Here is a 14,061-nt window from a genome sequence, read left to right as displayed (position 1 = left end):
TCTCTCTCTCTCTCTCTTTCTCTTTCTTTTTCTCTCTCTCAACTCTGACTTTCAAATAAGCAAATGAATCCTTAAAGATAAGTAAAGAAAATTATATGTGCTGGGGCAGGCCTTTGGCCTACTAGTTAAAGCCTTCGCATCCCACATGGTAGTATCTGCGTTTGAGTCCTGGCTCTGGCTTCCGATTCCAGCTTCCTGCTAATGCAGGCTCTAGGAGGCAGCAGGTGATGGCCCAAGTGGTTGGTTTCCTGCTGCCTTTGTCGGGGGACTTGGATAGAGTTTCCTCCCCCGAGTCATAGCTATTATGGGCATTTGGAGAATGAACCAGGTGATGGGAACTCTGTGTGTCTCGCTGCTTTTCAAAAACAAAGAAAAATAGTTACACATGTGTGTGCTTATTTTAAAAAATTAACAGGAGGTAGCAGATGATTTCTGTATAATTTATTTTGTAGGGAGTTTTAGAAAACATCAAGGGGCCGGCGCCACGGCTCACTAGGCTAATCCTCCGCTACGGCACCAGCATCCCTGGTTCTAGTCCCGGTTGGGGCAACAGATTCTGTCCCGGTTGCTCCTCTTCCAGTCCAGCTCTCTGCTGTGGCCCGGGAGTGCAGTGGAGGATGGCCCAGGTCCTTGGGCCCTGCACCTGCATGGGAGACCAGAAAGAAGCACCTGGCTCCTGGCTTCGGATCAGCGCAGCATGCTGGCCATAGCGGCCATTTTGGGGGGGGGGGGTAAACCAATGGAAAAACGGAAAACTTTTCTCTCTGTCTCTCTCTCTCTCACTGTCTAACATCAAGGGCAGGAAAAGTGTGCAGAGCACCTGTCACCCAGCTGCCGGGAGAGGGTCCTGACGCTTTGCACTCATTTTTCCTGTGAACCCCCATTCCCTTCTTGCTTCCTTCCCACCTATGAAAGGATCCTACTGTTTTGTGTATTTCCTTCACAGGGAAATAGATGAGACACTTTCTGTGAACAGACACCTCTGGTAGTGTCACTTTAATGGTCCATAGCATTCCATGCTGTGGCTGTGCCACTGCTCACCCAGCCAGTTTAGTGTTGTTACCTCTATTCCTGCAGCTGGGTTGTTACACGCAGCCAGGTGTAAGGAACTGGGGTTTAACAGGCTTTGGCAGGATGGCCTGAGAGAGGAGAGGGGGGATGCCCATGGGGCCTGGCTTCAGCCTGGTCTGTCTCCCCTTGGGAAAGTTTGACTCACCAGTCCTGGGTGGGGCGGAAGCACAGGGGCAAGTTTTCCCTTTTTTCTCTTGCCCTGGGTTCTTTTTCTTGTATTCAGTTGCCTTTGGAAATTGGTTGGCTGTAAGGCCATTTCAGACCCTGCTCACAGAGCCCCTGAGGGTGGATAGAAACCTGGAGTTGCCTGATGCATTTGAATAGTGCTTTTTGGTGTGTGATTTTTTTTTTTTTTTTTAAGATTTATTTTACTTGAAAGAGTTAGAAGGAGGTGGAAGAGAGAGAGAGATCTTCCATCTGCTGGTTAACTCCCCCAAATGGCTGCAACAGCTGGGGCTGGGCCAGACCGAAGCCAGGAACCAGGAGCTTCATCTGGTGTTGCAGGCGGCAGCCTAACCTGTTAGGCCACAACACCAGCCCCCTGGTGTGTGATTTTAAAGGCAATGGCAAAGGACAGATCCACGGAAATTCATGGATTTTGATGGAGAAGTTTGTCTTTTCCCCAAAACTTACATTCTTGACGTCCTTGAAGGAAACAGTCCACTTGATACTGGGAAAAGTTCAAGGATGTAAAGGAACTTTCCAGCGTCACGGGGGTTGGAAGTTGAGATGCTCTTGCTCCAAGTCAACGGACGGTTCTTGGTTCTTTGCGGGGTAGGAGCAGAAGGCCCTTCCTGAGCCCCACCGGGGCTTCTCAGAGATCCCTGAGCAGTCTTGGCTGAAATGTGCCTGACATAGTCGTGGGAGCCCTTGGTGGGGGCTCAGTGGGTTGTTGTCTTTAAGCTACTTCACTTGGGCTTTCGTTCTTCAGCTTCTTGAAGGATTAATGGAAAGAGAAGGGGCAGGTGGGTGCAAAGCAAGCCTTTTAGGAAGGGGTCTCTGTTGCAACTTTGTGCCTGTCCTGAGCAAGATTCTGCTCCCTCTATATCTTCTTTTTTATTTTAATTTTTTTATTTTTTGACAGGCAGAGTGGACAGTGAGAGAGAGAGACAGAGAGAAAGGGCTTCCTTTGCCGTTGGTTCACCCTCCAATGGCCACCACGGCTGACGCGCTGCGGCCAGTGCACCGCGCTGATCCGATGGCAGGAGCCAGGTACTTATCCTGGTCTCCCATGGGATGCAGAGCCCAAGGACTTGGGCCATCCTCCACTGCACTCCTGGGCCACAGCAGAGAGCTGGCCTGGAAGAGGGGCAACCGGGACAGAATCCGGCGCCCTGAACGGGACCAGAACCCGGTGTGCCGGCGCCACAAGGTGGAGGATTAGCCTAGTGAGCCGCAGCGCCAGCCTCTATCTTCTTCTAGCACTGAAGTTCTCAAAGTAAGATCCACCTGCAGTATCCATAGCAACTGGGAACTTGCTAGAAAGGGAGATTCCCAGGCCTTTTTACTGTCCCTACAGAGTCAGCAACCTGTGATTGAGAAGTCATGCAGGTGACTGGGAGCACCACTCCTCAGACCTGGCCCTCAGAGGCCTCTGATCTGTTTGTGCATGGGAAATAGCAAGCGGGTGAGAGCCAGACTCCACAGAGGCAGGCCTTATTGACCTTGGTGGGCACAGCTGTGTTCATTCCGTTTGATGAGTAGTATCCACCATTCCCTGTTGCAAAAGCTGCATGCTCCGCACTGGAGAGACGGGAGTGGAGGAGAGATGTGGTCCTTGTCCTCTGCTGCCACCCCAGTCGGGGAGAAACACAGTTCTCCAGAGCAGGGGCCCTGCTGTGATTGGTGGAGCACACGCATGCAGGGGCAGGCTTCTTAGAAGAGGCTGGAGGAGGGTAAGAGGCTGCTACAAGTGTATGGGCCTGTGGGGACACAGGCAGTAGGGAGAACATGGTAGGCGTAAGGCCAGGGATGCAGGGAGGCTGGATCATGAAGGTTCTTTGGGGCCTTTTGAATCTCAGCAGCCCTGAAGCCTGGGAGTGATTTACTGGGATTTTCCTCTTAAGGTGCTGGCTCTGGCATTGGCTTGGGGGACGCATCAGAGGGAGCTCAGCCTGGGCAGAACGACGGTAAGGGGCTGTTGCATCTCCCAGGTGGACTAAGGCAAGTGAAGGAGGTTGGTGAGGGTGGGAGGTGGCAGCTTTCCTTGGGAGGATGGGGTAGTGGTGGTGAGGCTGGTTCAGGACATGCTGAGCCTGAGGTGCCTGTGGGTCAGGGACTCTCCATCCTGGTTCACCTCTGCCCCATCCCAGGCAAAGGGTCTTCTAGGCTGCTTGCTGTAGACTTTTTTTTTTTTTTTTTTAAGATTTATTTATTTGAAAGAATTACAGAGAGGGAGGGAGAAAGGGAGGGAGCGAGTGAGCGAGTATGCACGTGGGCGGGAGCACTTCCATCTGCTGATTCACTCCCTAGATGGCTGCAGTGGTCAGAGCTGGGCCAAGCTGAAGCCAGGAGCTTCTTCCACGTGTCCCACTTGGGCCACCCTCCACAGCTTTTCCCAGACCATTTATCAGGGAGCTGAGTCAGAGGTGGAGCAGCTGGGACATGAACCGGGGCCCATGTGGGATGCCAGCATCGCAGGCAGCAGCTTACCCACCCTGCTGTGGGTCCTTAGAGCCAAGGCCTCGGTAGCAGCTGTGACAGGGGAGAGATCAGAGGAGGGGCCCCTGGGTCCTAGAGATGCCAGTGCCCTGCAGAGTCTGGGTTGGAGCTGGGCGGGGCTGCCACACTTCACACTTGCAAAGGGAGCTGGAGAAGTGCTGAGTGAAGCTCTGCTACTGTGGCTGCCTGTCATGGCAGCAGATGGTGCCTCCTAGGAAGTGCTGGCTGTGGGGTGGGGGGAGCTGGAGAGGGGATGGGGGCCTCAGAACCGAACTCCCTCCACCATGGCGGTCCCATGTGCTATGTTTTCATCTGCTTAATGCCTGTCAGGGTTGCCTGCCTTATTTTTAAAAAGCACAACTCATTTTTTAAAAATTATTTATTTGAAAGGCAGAGTTAAAGAGTGAGAGAGAGAGAGCTTCCTTTTGCCTGTTCTCCCCCCAAAAGGCCACAATGGCTGGAGTTGAGCCAGTCTGAAGCCAGGAGCTTTTTCGGGGTCTCCCATGTGGGTGCAGGGGCTGAAGCACTTGGGCCATCTTCCTCTGCTTTTCCAGGCCACAGCAGAGAGTTGGATCAAAAGTGGAACAGCCTGATCTCAGACTGGTGTCCATATAGTATGCAGGCACCGCAGGCAGTGGCTTTACCTGTTACACCGTGGCACTGGCCCCAAAAAGCACAACTCATTTTCCTGTGGACACACCTTACTGTACCCAGCCAGGAAGGGAACACTGGTGACTGTATTTTAGTTCTTTTTTTTTTTTTTTTTTTTTTTTTTTTTTTTTTTTTGACAGGCAGAGTGGACAGTGAGAGAGAGAGACAGAGAGAGAAAGGTCTTCCTTTTTGCCGTTGGTTCACCCTCCAATGGCCGCCGCTGCAGCCGGCGCACCGCGCTGATCCTGGCAGGAGCCAGGAGCCAGGTGCTTTTCCTGGTCTCCCATGGGGTGCAGGGCCCAAGCACCTGGGCCATCCTCCACTGCACTCCCTGGCCATAGCAGAGAGCTGGCCTGGAAGAGGGGCAACCGGGACAGAATCCGGCGCCCCAACCGGGACTCGAACCCGGTGTGCCGGCGCCGCAAGGTGGAGGATTAGCCTATTGAGCCACGGCGCCGGCTCTGTATTTTAGTTCTTGAGACTAGATTTGAAGGCCTGTATGCCTCAGGTAACTTCCCACTAATGTGTGGGTCAGAAGGATGTATGAGGTGGCCGCTTTGAAAGCCCTGTGGTTGGGCAAAGGGCAGGTGCATCAGGAAGATGTCCCCGCAGCTTGCAGTCTCTGCCTCATGCTCCTTTCTCAGCTGTGTCCCTGGGGTGGGAAGCTGTATTTATTCTAGTTCTTTCTCTCTCTAGGCAATGCCTTTATTTCTTTGATAACTGTGTAGCACATTAGGATCAGAGTCTCGCTCTCAGTGTCAACAGCTGGTTGTGGTAGAGCTGGGGACCTGTGTCCAAGGCCCCTGCTCTGCTGTACCTCTGGCTTTCAGTTGTCAGCGTCAGTGGGCCTCTCTGGCCATGTCCCTGGTGATGGTGCCTACATGACACCATGGCTGCGAGTACCCCAGCCAGGCATGTTCATCCCGGGAGGAGATGGCAGTGAGCGGAGCGCTGGATAGCTTTATCTGGGGGCAGTACTTAGCTAGTGGGTGCTTCTGAGTGTGAGTGCCCATTTTCCACTGCTACTGCTGTGGTAGTTTGTGGTCACTGGGTGCTTTTTTTTTTTTTTTAAAGATTTATTTATTTATTTGAAAGGGTTAATCAGAGAAAGAAGGAGAGGCAGAGAGAGAGAGAGAGAGAGAGAGAGGTCTTCCATCCACTGGTTCACTCCCCAGTTGGCCGCAACAGCTGGAGCTGTGCTGATCTGGAGCCAGGAGTTTCCTCGGCCTTTCTTTGAGGAGCTGGCTCTGTCTGTTCCCTGGGCCGTACCCGCCATCCAAGGAGAGATTTGCACCAGTGAGGAGAGTTCATCGGACATGCAAGGTGCAGGCACTTAGAGAGGCCTACTTCTTATTCTGTGCTGCTTTTTTCTAAATGACTTTCCCCCCTTATTTTAATGGATTTGTACACCAACAAAGCTAGGAAGATATAGTTAGGGAATCACTGGAAGTGACCATTGTCGTTGTTATTTACAGTTGCCAAAGGAATTTAAATGGCTTTTAAAATAAAAAACCTATTTTGTTAACATTTTTCCCTTTCATAAGCAGTTTTTTTTTCTTTCAAAAGATTAGTGTAAAGTAATTATGATTTCAGCCTGCTGCAGGCTGTATCCAGTGTCCATGTAGTTAGAAACTAGAAGAATTAGGACTGAACCCAGAGGGACCCAATGCTGTTACCACTGCAGTGGGCAGGGCCAAAAATGGAATTTATACAAATCTTTAAAAAGTATTTATTTTGTTTGCAAGGAAGAGGGAAAGAGAGACAGAGCTCCCATCTACTGCCTCCCCCCCCCCAAATGCCCGTGATAGCCAAGAGGGGGCCAGGCTGAAGACAGGAGCATGGAGCACAGTCTGGGTCTCCCACATGCATGGCAGAAGCCCAGATACTTCAGTCATCACCTGTTGCCTGTGAGAGTCTGTACCAGGAAGCTGGAATCAGGAGTGGAGTCAGGACTTAACCCCAGCATTCAGTATGGATGTGGGCATCTTAATGGCTGTTCCAAACACCTGCCCCTGAAATGGGTTTTTAAGATTTTTTTTTAAAAAGATCTTATTTATTTGAGAGGTAGAGTTACAAAGAGAGGGAAAGACAGAAAGGTCTTCCATCCACTGGTTCACTCCCCAAATGGCTGCAATGGCTGGAGCTGGGCCAATCTGAAGTCAGGAGCCAGGAGGACTCTTCCTGGTTTCTGATGCGGGTACAGGGGCACAAGCATCTAGGCCACCTTCTACTGCTTTCCCAGGCCACATCAGAGAGCTGCATCGAAAGAGGAGCAGCCAGGACATGAACTGGCGCCCATATGGAATGCTGGTGCTGCAGGCAGAGGATTAACCTGTGCCACAGCCCCTGCCCCAGGTTTTTAAAATTGAACACCCATTGGTACAAATGGGCCAGGCAACTTCAATTGACAAAGAAATGAATGAAAAAAAAAAAAAAAAAAAAAACATGTAGCAGGCTTGCTCTGGTGAAATTTTAGTATGTATTTATGATAATTGGATGAAAAATTCAGGTCAAATTGGTTTTAAGCCTGAATAAAATAGGTTTTGGGAAGACATCCTGAGGAAGATTTGACATCAAGTAGTGGATGAGGTGAGATTTTGGAGATACTGGGGCTTGTGGCATATGGGAGACCCTGGTCTCTGGGCAGGGCCTATTTCTGGGGACCCTGGGGGCAGTGAGTGAACAATGGTGGATAGTCTTGGAGCCACTGGCAAAGGTCTTTCTAAACAGCTGTTTCCAAGGCCTCTGCTTTCCTCTCAAGCCCCTGCCTCCCTAGGGTCAAGGACCTCGGTGGGTCTTCTCCCCAGACTTGAGTGTAACGAGTGAAGCATGCTGGGGTGGGTTCAAGGCCTGGCCTTGTTGAGAGCTGGCACTGGTCACATTTGAGCTCTGCTACGTGCTCTCTCCTTAGTCCTAGATATTTGATCTGTGGGGCCTGCCCTTGTTATTGCCATAAATTGCAGGAGTGTGGAGTGGAGCTTAGGGTGTGAAATGGCACCAGGCTCAATAGACTAATCCTCCGCCTAGTGGCGCCGGCACCCCGGGGTTCTAGTCCCAGTCGGGGCGCCGGATTCTGTCCCGGTTGCCCCTCTTCCAGGTCAGCTCTCTGCTGTGGCCCAGGAGTGCAGTGGAGGATGGCCCAAGTGCTTGAGCCCTGCACCCCATGGGAGACCAGGATAAGCACCTGGCTCCTGCCTTTGGATCAGCGCGGTGTGCCGGCCGCAGCGCACCGGCCGCGGTGGCCATTGGAGGGTGAACCAACGGCAAAGGAAGACCTTTCTCTCTGTCTCTCTCTCTCACTGTCCACTCTGCCTGTCCAAAAAAAAAAAAAAAAAAAAAATGGCATCAGGCAGAGGATGGGCTGGGCTGAGCCTGTCCCTGTCTCCTGGTGCTTTCAAGGGTATGGTCACCTTCTGCAAATCTCTGTGGCTTTGATTTCGGGGTAGGCACTCATCTGTGCCTGAGCAGAGCCCTATTGTTGCTGCGGGGCCTCAGAGTCACCAGGCCAAGAGTTTGGAGAGGCAGCATGGTGAGGCCTGGACTCGGAGCCAGGGCCTCTGTTCCGGAGCTGCATGCCCCCAGCCAGTTAGGCCCCCTCCCTGGTTTGGGTTTTCCCATTTGTAACGTGGGTCAGTAATAACCACATCATCAGGTCGTTTACAGAGATGAAAAGGAGATGTTGTGTAGAACATGGCTCAGCCCAGTGCACAGTGGCTGCTGTCACTCGCAGGTGGTCTCAACGTTGCAGGCCCCGTGCATCGATGGCTTTCTCTATCACTGCAGTTCCCCTTTCAATAAAAGTAGCTTTATCCCTGCCCAGGAGCAGAGCCAGCCCCTGCAGGGAGCTGGAGTGGTGGGGCCGCCCCTGTTCTGGTTGAGGGCCCTTTGTCAGTGCTCTTACTCGGCCTTCCCCATCTGTGTTTCTGTTAACTCGTGTAAGATCAGCTCCTGGAGCGACTCCCTCCTGCCGGCCACGCCAGCATCCAGAGTATGTGCCCTTCGCAGGGTGCGTGTGGGCTCGTTCGGGTGCCCTGCCTGGAGCGCTGTCTACACTGCCCTGCTCTCCGGGTTCTGAGCAGTGTTTCTGGGGCTCAGAGCAGATCCCGTCTACTCTGCTCACCCAGCTGCACCCCGCCCTGGCTGGAGTCGTCTTAGACGTCTCTCTGGGCCCACTCTTCCTTTCCCTTTGTGTGTTTTTCTTCAGCCTCCAAGGTGTTCACAGGACCGATTCTAACCCCTGGCACATGACCCCTACTAGTGCTTAGTGACAACCCAGGCGGTTTTGGACTTCTGTGCCCCTGACCTACATTAAGACGCATGTGTTGCCCTGTGACCCCGTCAACAGAAAAGGAGCCAGCGTGAGGCACGTGTACAGCAGGGGAGGCTGAGGGTTCAGGAGGGTGCCCCATCTCAGCACCCCCTGGCACATGCTCTGGGTTGCTGGCTGCTGCTGTCTTTCATGTGTTTGCCTGCTGCCCTGGGTTCCCCAGGTTGAAGGCACTGCAGGTCAGGGCTGCAGTGGGAGCCCGTGGCTCAGGCAGTAGTGGGGAAGGAAGAGCAGGCCCAGAGAGACTTGTGAGGAGGACTGCGGCCTAGGCGGGGGGCAGCTGGGCGAGCAAAGACGGGATCTGCTCAGAACCCAGATGGCAGGGCAGTGTAGATGGCGCTCCAGGTAGGGCACCCGAATGAACCATCACGCAGCCTGTGAAGGGCACAGACGCACTCTGGCTGCCCTTGAGGGGGTAGGAGGGACTCTCGTCCTGCACTCTGTGAGCAGCTGTCAAGGGCTTCGCTGGGCAGGGCAGAGTTGGCTGGGGAAGGACAGGCAGCTGCGACTGCCAGGACTTCAGCCCACTGGGCCCTGCAGGGAACAGTTTTAGGAGAGGGATGGTCCCACCCAGTGTATGGTTTGGTCCAGAGGAAAGAGCACTGGACCAAGAGAAGTCAGAGTGCCCGCCCTGAGGCCTGAGTGTGCTGCGGTCACTCACCTCTCTGCACCTCAGGTTCTCTGTAGGATGTCCTGGGGCCTGGATGTGGGGACATGTGGGAAGTGGCAAGTGTCCTCCAGTCCCCACTCAGCAGTCTGAATCCTGCTGTGGGCCACTGGGAGTCACCCAGGGCCCTTGAGCCTGAGTTCTTTTCTTTTCTCTTAGCCTGGTTCAGAAGGAGAAATCGATGGAAGCAGACAGCTGGAGTTTGACGTGGAACTGGTCAGTATGAGTGTGGAGCCCTTACTGACCCTGTCCCCTCTCTTTCAGCCCTGGAGCATGGCTGCCATGTTGGGAGATGCCATCATGCTGGCCAAAGGCCTCATCAAGCTGACCCGGGTGGCCCTGGAGACCCACCTGCAGCACTTGGGCCTTGGTGGGGAGCTCATCCTGGCAGCCAGGGCCCTGCAGTCCACGGCTGTGGAGCAGATTGGCATGGTCTTTGGGACAGAACAGGTAAGAGGGCCTCTCTCAGGAAGTGGAAGGGGCCCTGGCAAGAAGAGGCCTGGAACTTGGGCTTTTGGCGAGACCAAGGGGTGTGAAGCAGGACAAAGACAGCTGGCCTTGCCTGGAGGAGAGAGCCCAGCAGCTGGCGTGTCCCCCTCCTTCCAGGGTGGGGCGGGCTCCCTGTGCGAGGCCCTGGCTGCTGTAACAGAATGCTGCAGACGGAAGGGGGCTTAAGCTGCAAACATTTATTTGTCATGCTTCTGGAGGCTGGAGAGAGTTCCAGATTAAGGCACCAGAAGATTGATACCTGGTGAGGACGCGTTTCCTGACATACATACCGTCTTCTCAGTGTCCTGACTCAGCAGAGAGGACAGGGGCGCTTTCTGTTTTTTTTTTTTTTTTTTTTTTTAAGGATTTATTTTATTTTTCTGAAAGGCACAGTTACAGAGAGAAGAGGAGAGACACAAAGCTCTTCCGTCCATTGGTTCACTCCCCAAATGGCTTCGATGGCTGGGGATGCACCATGCCAAAGCCAGGAGCTTTTTCTGGGTCTCTCTCACACGTGTATAGGGGCCCAAGCATTTGGGCTATCTTCTGCTGCTTTCCCAGGTGTGTTAGCAGGGAGCTGGATCAGAAGTGGAGCAGCCGGGACTTGAACTGGCAGGCACATGGGATGCTAGCCTTGAAGGCGGCAGCTTTGTTTGCTATGCCACAGTGCCAGTCCTTGCCTCTTGTCAGAGGGCCTGAGTCCTGTGTGTGTGAGTTCCACCCTCACAACTTAATTGCCTCCCACCTAATGTCATATGGGGGTTAGGTTCCAAAACTTGAATTTGGGGGCACATGTGTGCAGCCTATAAAGGGGCTCCTGTGTCGATCGGCCTGGCTCAGTCTTCGGAGCCTCTTCCCATGGGCCTGCTGAGCCCCAGCCAAGGCCTGGCCCTGGGTTCCTCTTTGCTTTTGCCAGGTGTCTCTGGATGCCTGACTTGGGTGCCCTGCTCCTTTCCAGGCTGATGGCTATTAAGGCTCTGCTGAAGGCAGCCAATCCTCCAGCCTCTTGCATTGCCTAGGGGAGGGGATTCCCTTTTGTGCGAAGGTCCAGGAGCCTTGACTCTTATGTGCTAGGCACAGTGTTAAGTGAACACAAGTGCTGCAGGGGTGACGCTGAGCCCAGCTGGCCGCAGCAGAGCACTGTGCATGGGTTGCCACCCTGCGTCCCTGGCCTGAGGGCATGGGTGCAGGTGCATGGGCCCATGCAGCTTAGCAGTTACATGGCAGGGGCTGCCTTGTCTCCTCCCTCCTTCTGTTTTGTGGTTGGCTGGCCTCCTGGACAAAGGACATGTTGCTGTCCCTGTCCTGTCTCATTGTTGCCTCTAGGCACTGGCAGCTTTGGAATGCTCAGCCACTCCCCTCCTGTTGTCCCGGGCATCCGTGTTTTCTTGACCACACATGGGTTTCTTTACTCTTTAGAGAACTTCACACTGGTGTCTCACTGCTGACCTAGGCCCGGGACAGCCCAGATCCCAGATGCTCACTCCTATTTCTCACATGAAACTGACACCAACAGGTTTGCTATGAGACCTGTGACTATTAAGAGACAAGACCAGAATCCTTGTCATTGTCCCTGCCCTGGCCATCACTGCTGAGGCTGGGCTGTGACCCAGCCACCGCATTTGGTGCTGATTGTGGTAAGCAGCAGTTGCCTTCCTGTTAGGAGTTTTGCCTAGAAAGTGAGGTTGCCCCATTTACCGTGGCTGGTCCAGAAGTGAGGCTGCATGCCAGGACTGGGCAGCCTTGGCCATGAGGATGAGGGCCTCCTGCTGACCTCTGCTCCCTCAGGCCTAGCGTGCCCTGGAGGCAGGATGGTGATCATCCACTACCACAGAGGAGGCGCCTGGGTGAAGAGACTGTTTCGACTGTTTTTCTGCCTTCGGTGCCCTAAACACTGAGGTAGTTGGAGGCTCCCTCCTCCCCATGGGTTCCACCACTGTGGGGACCTGTCTGCCTCTAGCTCCTGGGCTGTGCGCACGTAGACTCAGTGTGTCGGGTCCCGCTGGGCGACCCCGACTGCCCATGTGCCCCCCCACCACAGTGCTGGTGATTCAGTGTCAGACAGCCGCCGTGGCAGTTACAGGGCAGGAGGAGGGGCCTGTGCTGCGGCACCCAGGGCCCTGTCCCACACTCCTCACTGGCTGCTGGGAGGTGCCCAGTGGGCTCAAACGCGACCCATTGCTACTGTAGCAAATCTGCTGTTAGTTGGCCCCAGGGGTGGCCAGAGGACAAGCCTCAGCTTTGAAGCCCTGCCCTGCCGTTGGCTGACTCGTGGCCTTACCAGTCACGGCAACTCCCAGCCTCAGTCTCCATTGGTGAAATGATGGTGACAGCCAGGCTCTGTCCTCCCACAGGAGAGTGCGTCTGATCTCTTCAGGGCCTCCGATATCTTGGAAAGCTGAGACTGAGAGGACTTTGGATCTCTGGCTGTTTGTGCATGACCTGTAGGTGGCCCTTTGGGGTTATTCCATTTCAGTTAAATGGGGGATCCAGGCCACTGGCTTCCCTCCAGGAGTCGGTCAGTCCTAATAATAGCCTCCTCAGGCAGTGTCCCTGACCCTGGCCCCGCATAACTCTAGGACTTGGGGGAGACCTAGTCCTATTTTCAGATGAACCAGTAGCTCAGGGTCACTCCAGGTTGAAAAGCTGGAAGGAACTGAGGCCCCAAGATCAGGCCTTGGTGACTGCTACTAGACACTAGGATCCTCTGCTCCCTTGTCCCTGGCACACTGTTGCTGTGTTTCCAGTTCTAACCAGGCCTGTGACCACCCCGGAAGGAGAGCCTGTTAACACACATGCCCTGAGCTCCCTGGCAGAATCTGGGTGTGCAGGGAGGTGCTGCCTGGGGTGGGCCAGGTGCTCCCCATCTGTGCTCCCGGCATCGGCCTTCAGCCGTGATTTTGCCCCTCAAGGCTTTCCTCATCCTTGGCCCTGGTTTTTCCTCCCCAAAGCTCTGACAGGGAAAGAGCTTGTTGGGTCAGAGAGTGGTGTGCACCTGGCCTGGCCCTGGCAGGGCACTTGGTGGCCACGTGGGGCTGCCTGCCCTGAACCACACAGCCAGGTCCAGGCTGCCGGCTGAGAAGGCTGCCGGGCAAGACGTTGTGCCACCTCTGGAGGGTCGGTGAAGCTGGGACGGTGGTGGTATGACAGGGAGGGAAGCCCAGCCACTCCTGCTCTTCTCTCACTGACCTTGGCTCCCTCCCCTGCAGGGCCAGACTGCACATGACGAATCTTCCACCAGTGCCGAGAGCTTCGATGACCTGGAAGCAGAGCTGCACTTCTCAGGGGCACAGGCAGCAGGGGCCTCCGGGAACTTCTCCGAAGCCTCCACCCTCGACCCGCTAGCTCCGTCCCTGAATCCTGCCCACAGTGAGGGCCCGGCTCCTGCTTACGTTGGCAGTGGACCCTTCAAGGATGCTGGGCTCCCGGGCCAGGGCAGGGTCAACGGGAGGCTCTTCACAGACCCTAGAGACTCCTTCTCTGCCACGGGCATTCATCGAAGGTTCTTCCACCAGGACCAGTCCCCTGTGGGGGGCCTCACAGCTGAGGACATTGAGAAGGCCCGGCAGGCCAAGGCTCGCCCCGAGAACAAGCCACACAAGCAGATGGTGCGTCTGGGAGGGCCCCGCGGCAGGGCAGGGCAGTGCCCACTTGGCAGTAGCGCAGGCATCGACCCCTACTGGGGACTTGCCCAGGGTGCTGGGGACTGGGGTGCTCAGGAACAGGAGAATTCGTGGTGGAATTTGCTGCCAGGAGCAAATCCTTTGGAGCCGGGAGAGGATGTGGGCACAGCATGGGCGTCTGAAGGCAGGTCCTGCTCCACTTGCTGGTTCTACAAGGTCCTTCTCTCTTCTCCAGCTCAGTGAGCGGGCTCGGGAGCGGAAGGTGCCGGTTACACGACTCGGGCGGCTGGCCAACTTTGGAGGTAAGGTGGCTACATGCCCCTGTGCCGTCTCGCCTGCTCTGCCGCGCCAGTCCCGGCCAAGAGGAGCTGGGGCCTATGGGGCAATAGAAGTGAGTGGGGATGCAGTGAGATCCCAGAGCGGGCACTGGCCAACTCTTGGCATTTTCTGAGGGGGGACTGGACATCTTCCACGGCTGATGATTCAGTTCCTGGATTCCTGCTTGGCCTTGGCTGACCCCGAGGGTTGGCACGCAATGGCTGCCTTACTGTCAGCTGTGGCATCAGCTCCTT

General features: G+C 54.8%; 1 protein-coding gene across 4 annotated transcripts in view; it reads left to right on the top strand.

Annotated features, from left to right (window-relative positions):
• Positions 1–14,061, top strand: part of COQ8A (coenzyme Q8A) — a 43,877-nt gene that overhangs the window by 12,397 nt on the left and 17,419 nt on the right. For 2 of the 4 annotated variants that reach the window (XM_089311704.1, XM_008268141.5), the window contains exons 2-4: positions 9,642–9,827; positions 13,076–13,474; positions 13,725–13,791. In XM_089311704.1, coding sequence (XP_089167830.1) covers positions 9,651–9,827; positions 13,076–13,474; positions 13,725–13,791 — 643 coding nt within the window. In that variant the 5' untranslated portion in view covers positions 9,642–9,650. Of the gene's footprint in view, positions 1–3,137; positions 3,235–9,641; positions 9,828–13,075; positions 13,475–13,724; positions 13,792–14,061 lie in introns of all 4 variants that reach the window. The other 2 variants (XM_008268143.5, XM_008268142.5) reach the window with 2 other exon arrangements.

The sequence above is a fragment of the Oryctolagus cuniculus genome, chromosome 13, assembly GCF_051225735.1.
Source record: "Oryctolagus cuniculus isolate XC-2025 breed Fujian yellow rabbit chromosome 13, ASM5122573v1, whole genome shotgun sequence".
Lineage (NCBI taxonomy): Eukaryota > Metazoa > Chordata > Mammalia > Lagomorpha > Leporidae > Oryctolagus > Oryctolagus cuniculus.
This window is presented reverse-complemented; position numbering and strand designations above follow the sequence as displayed.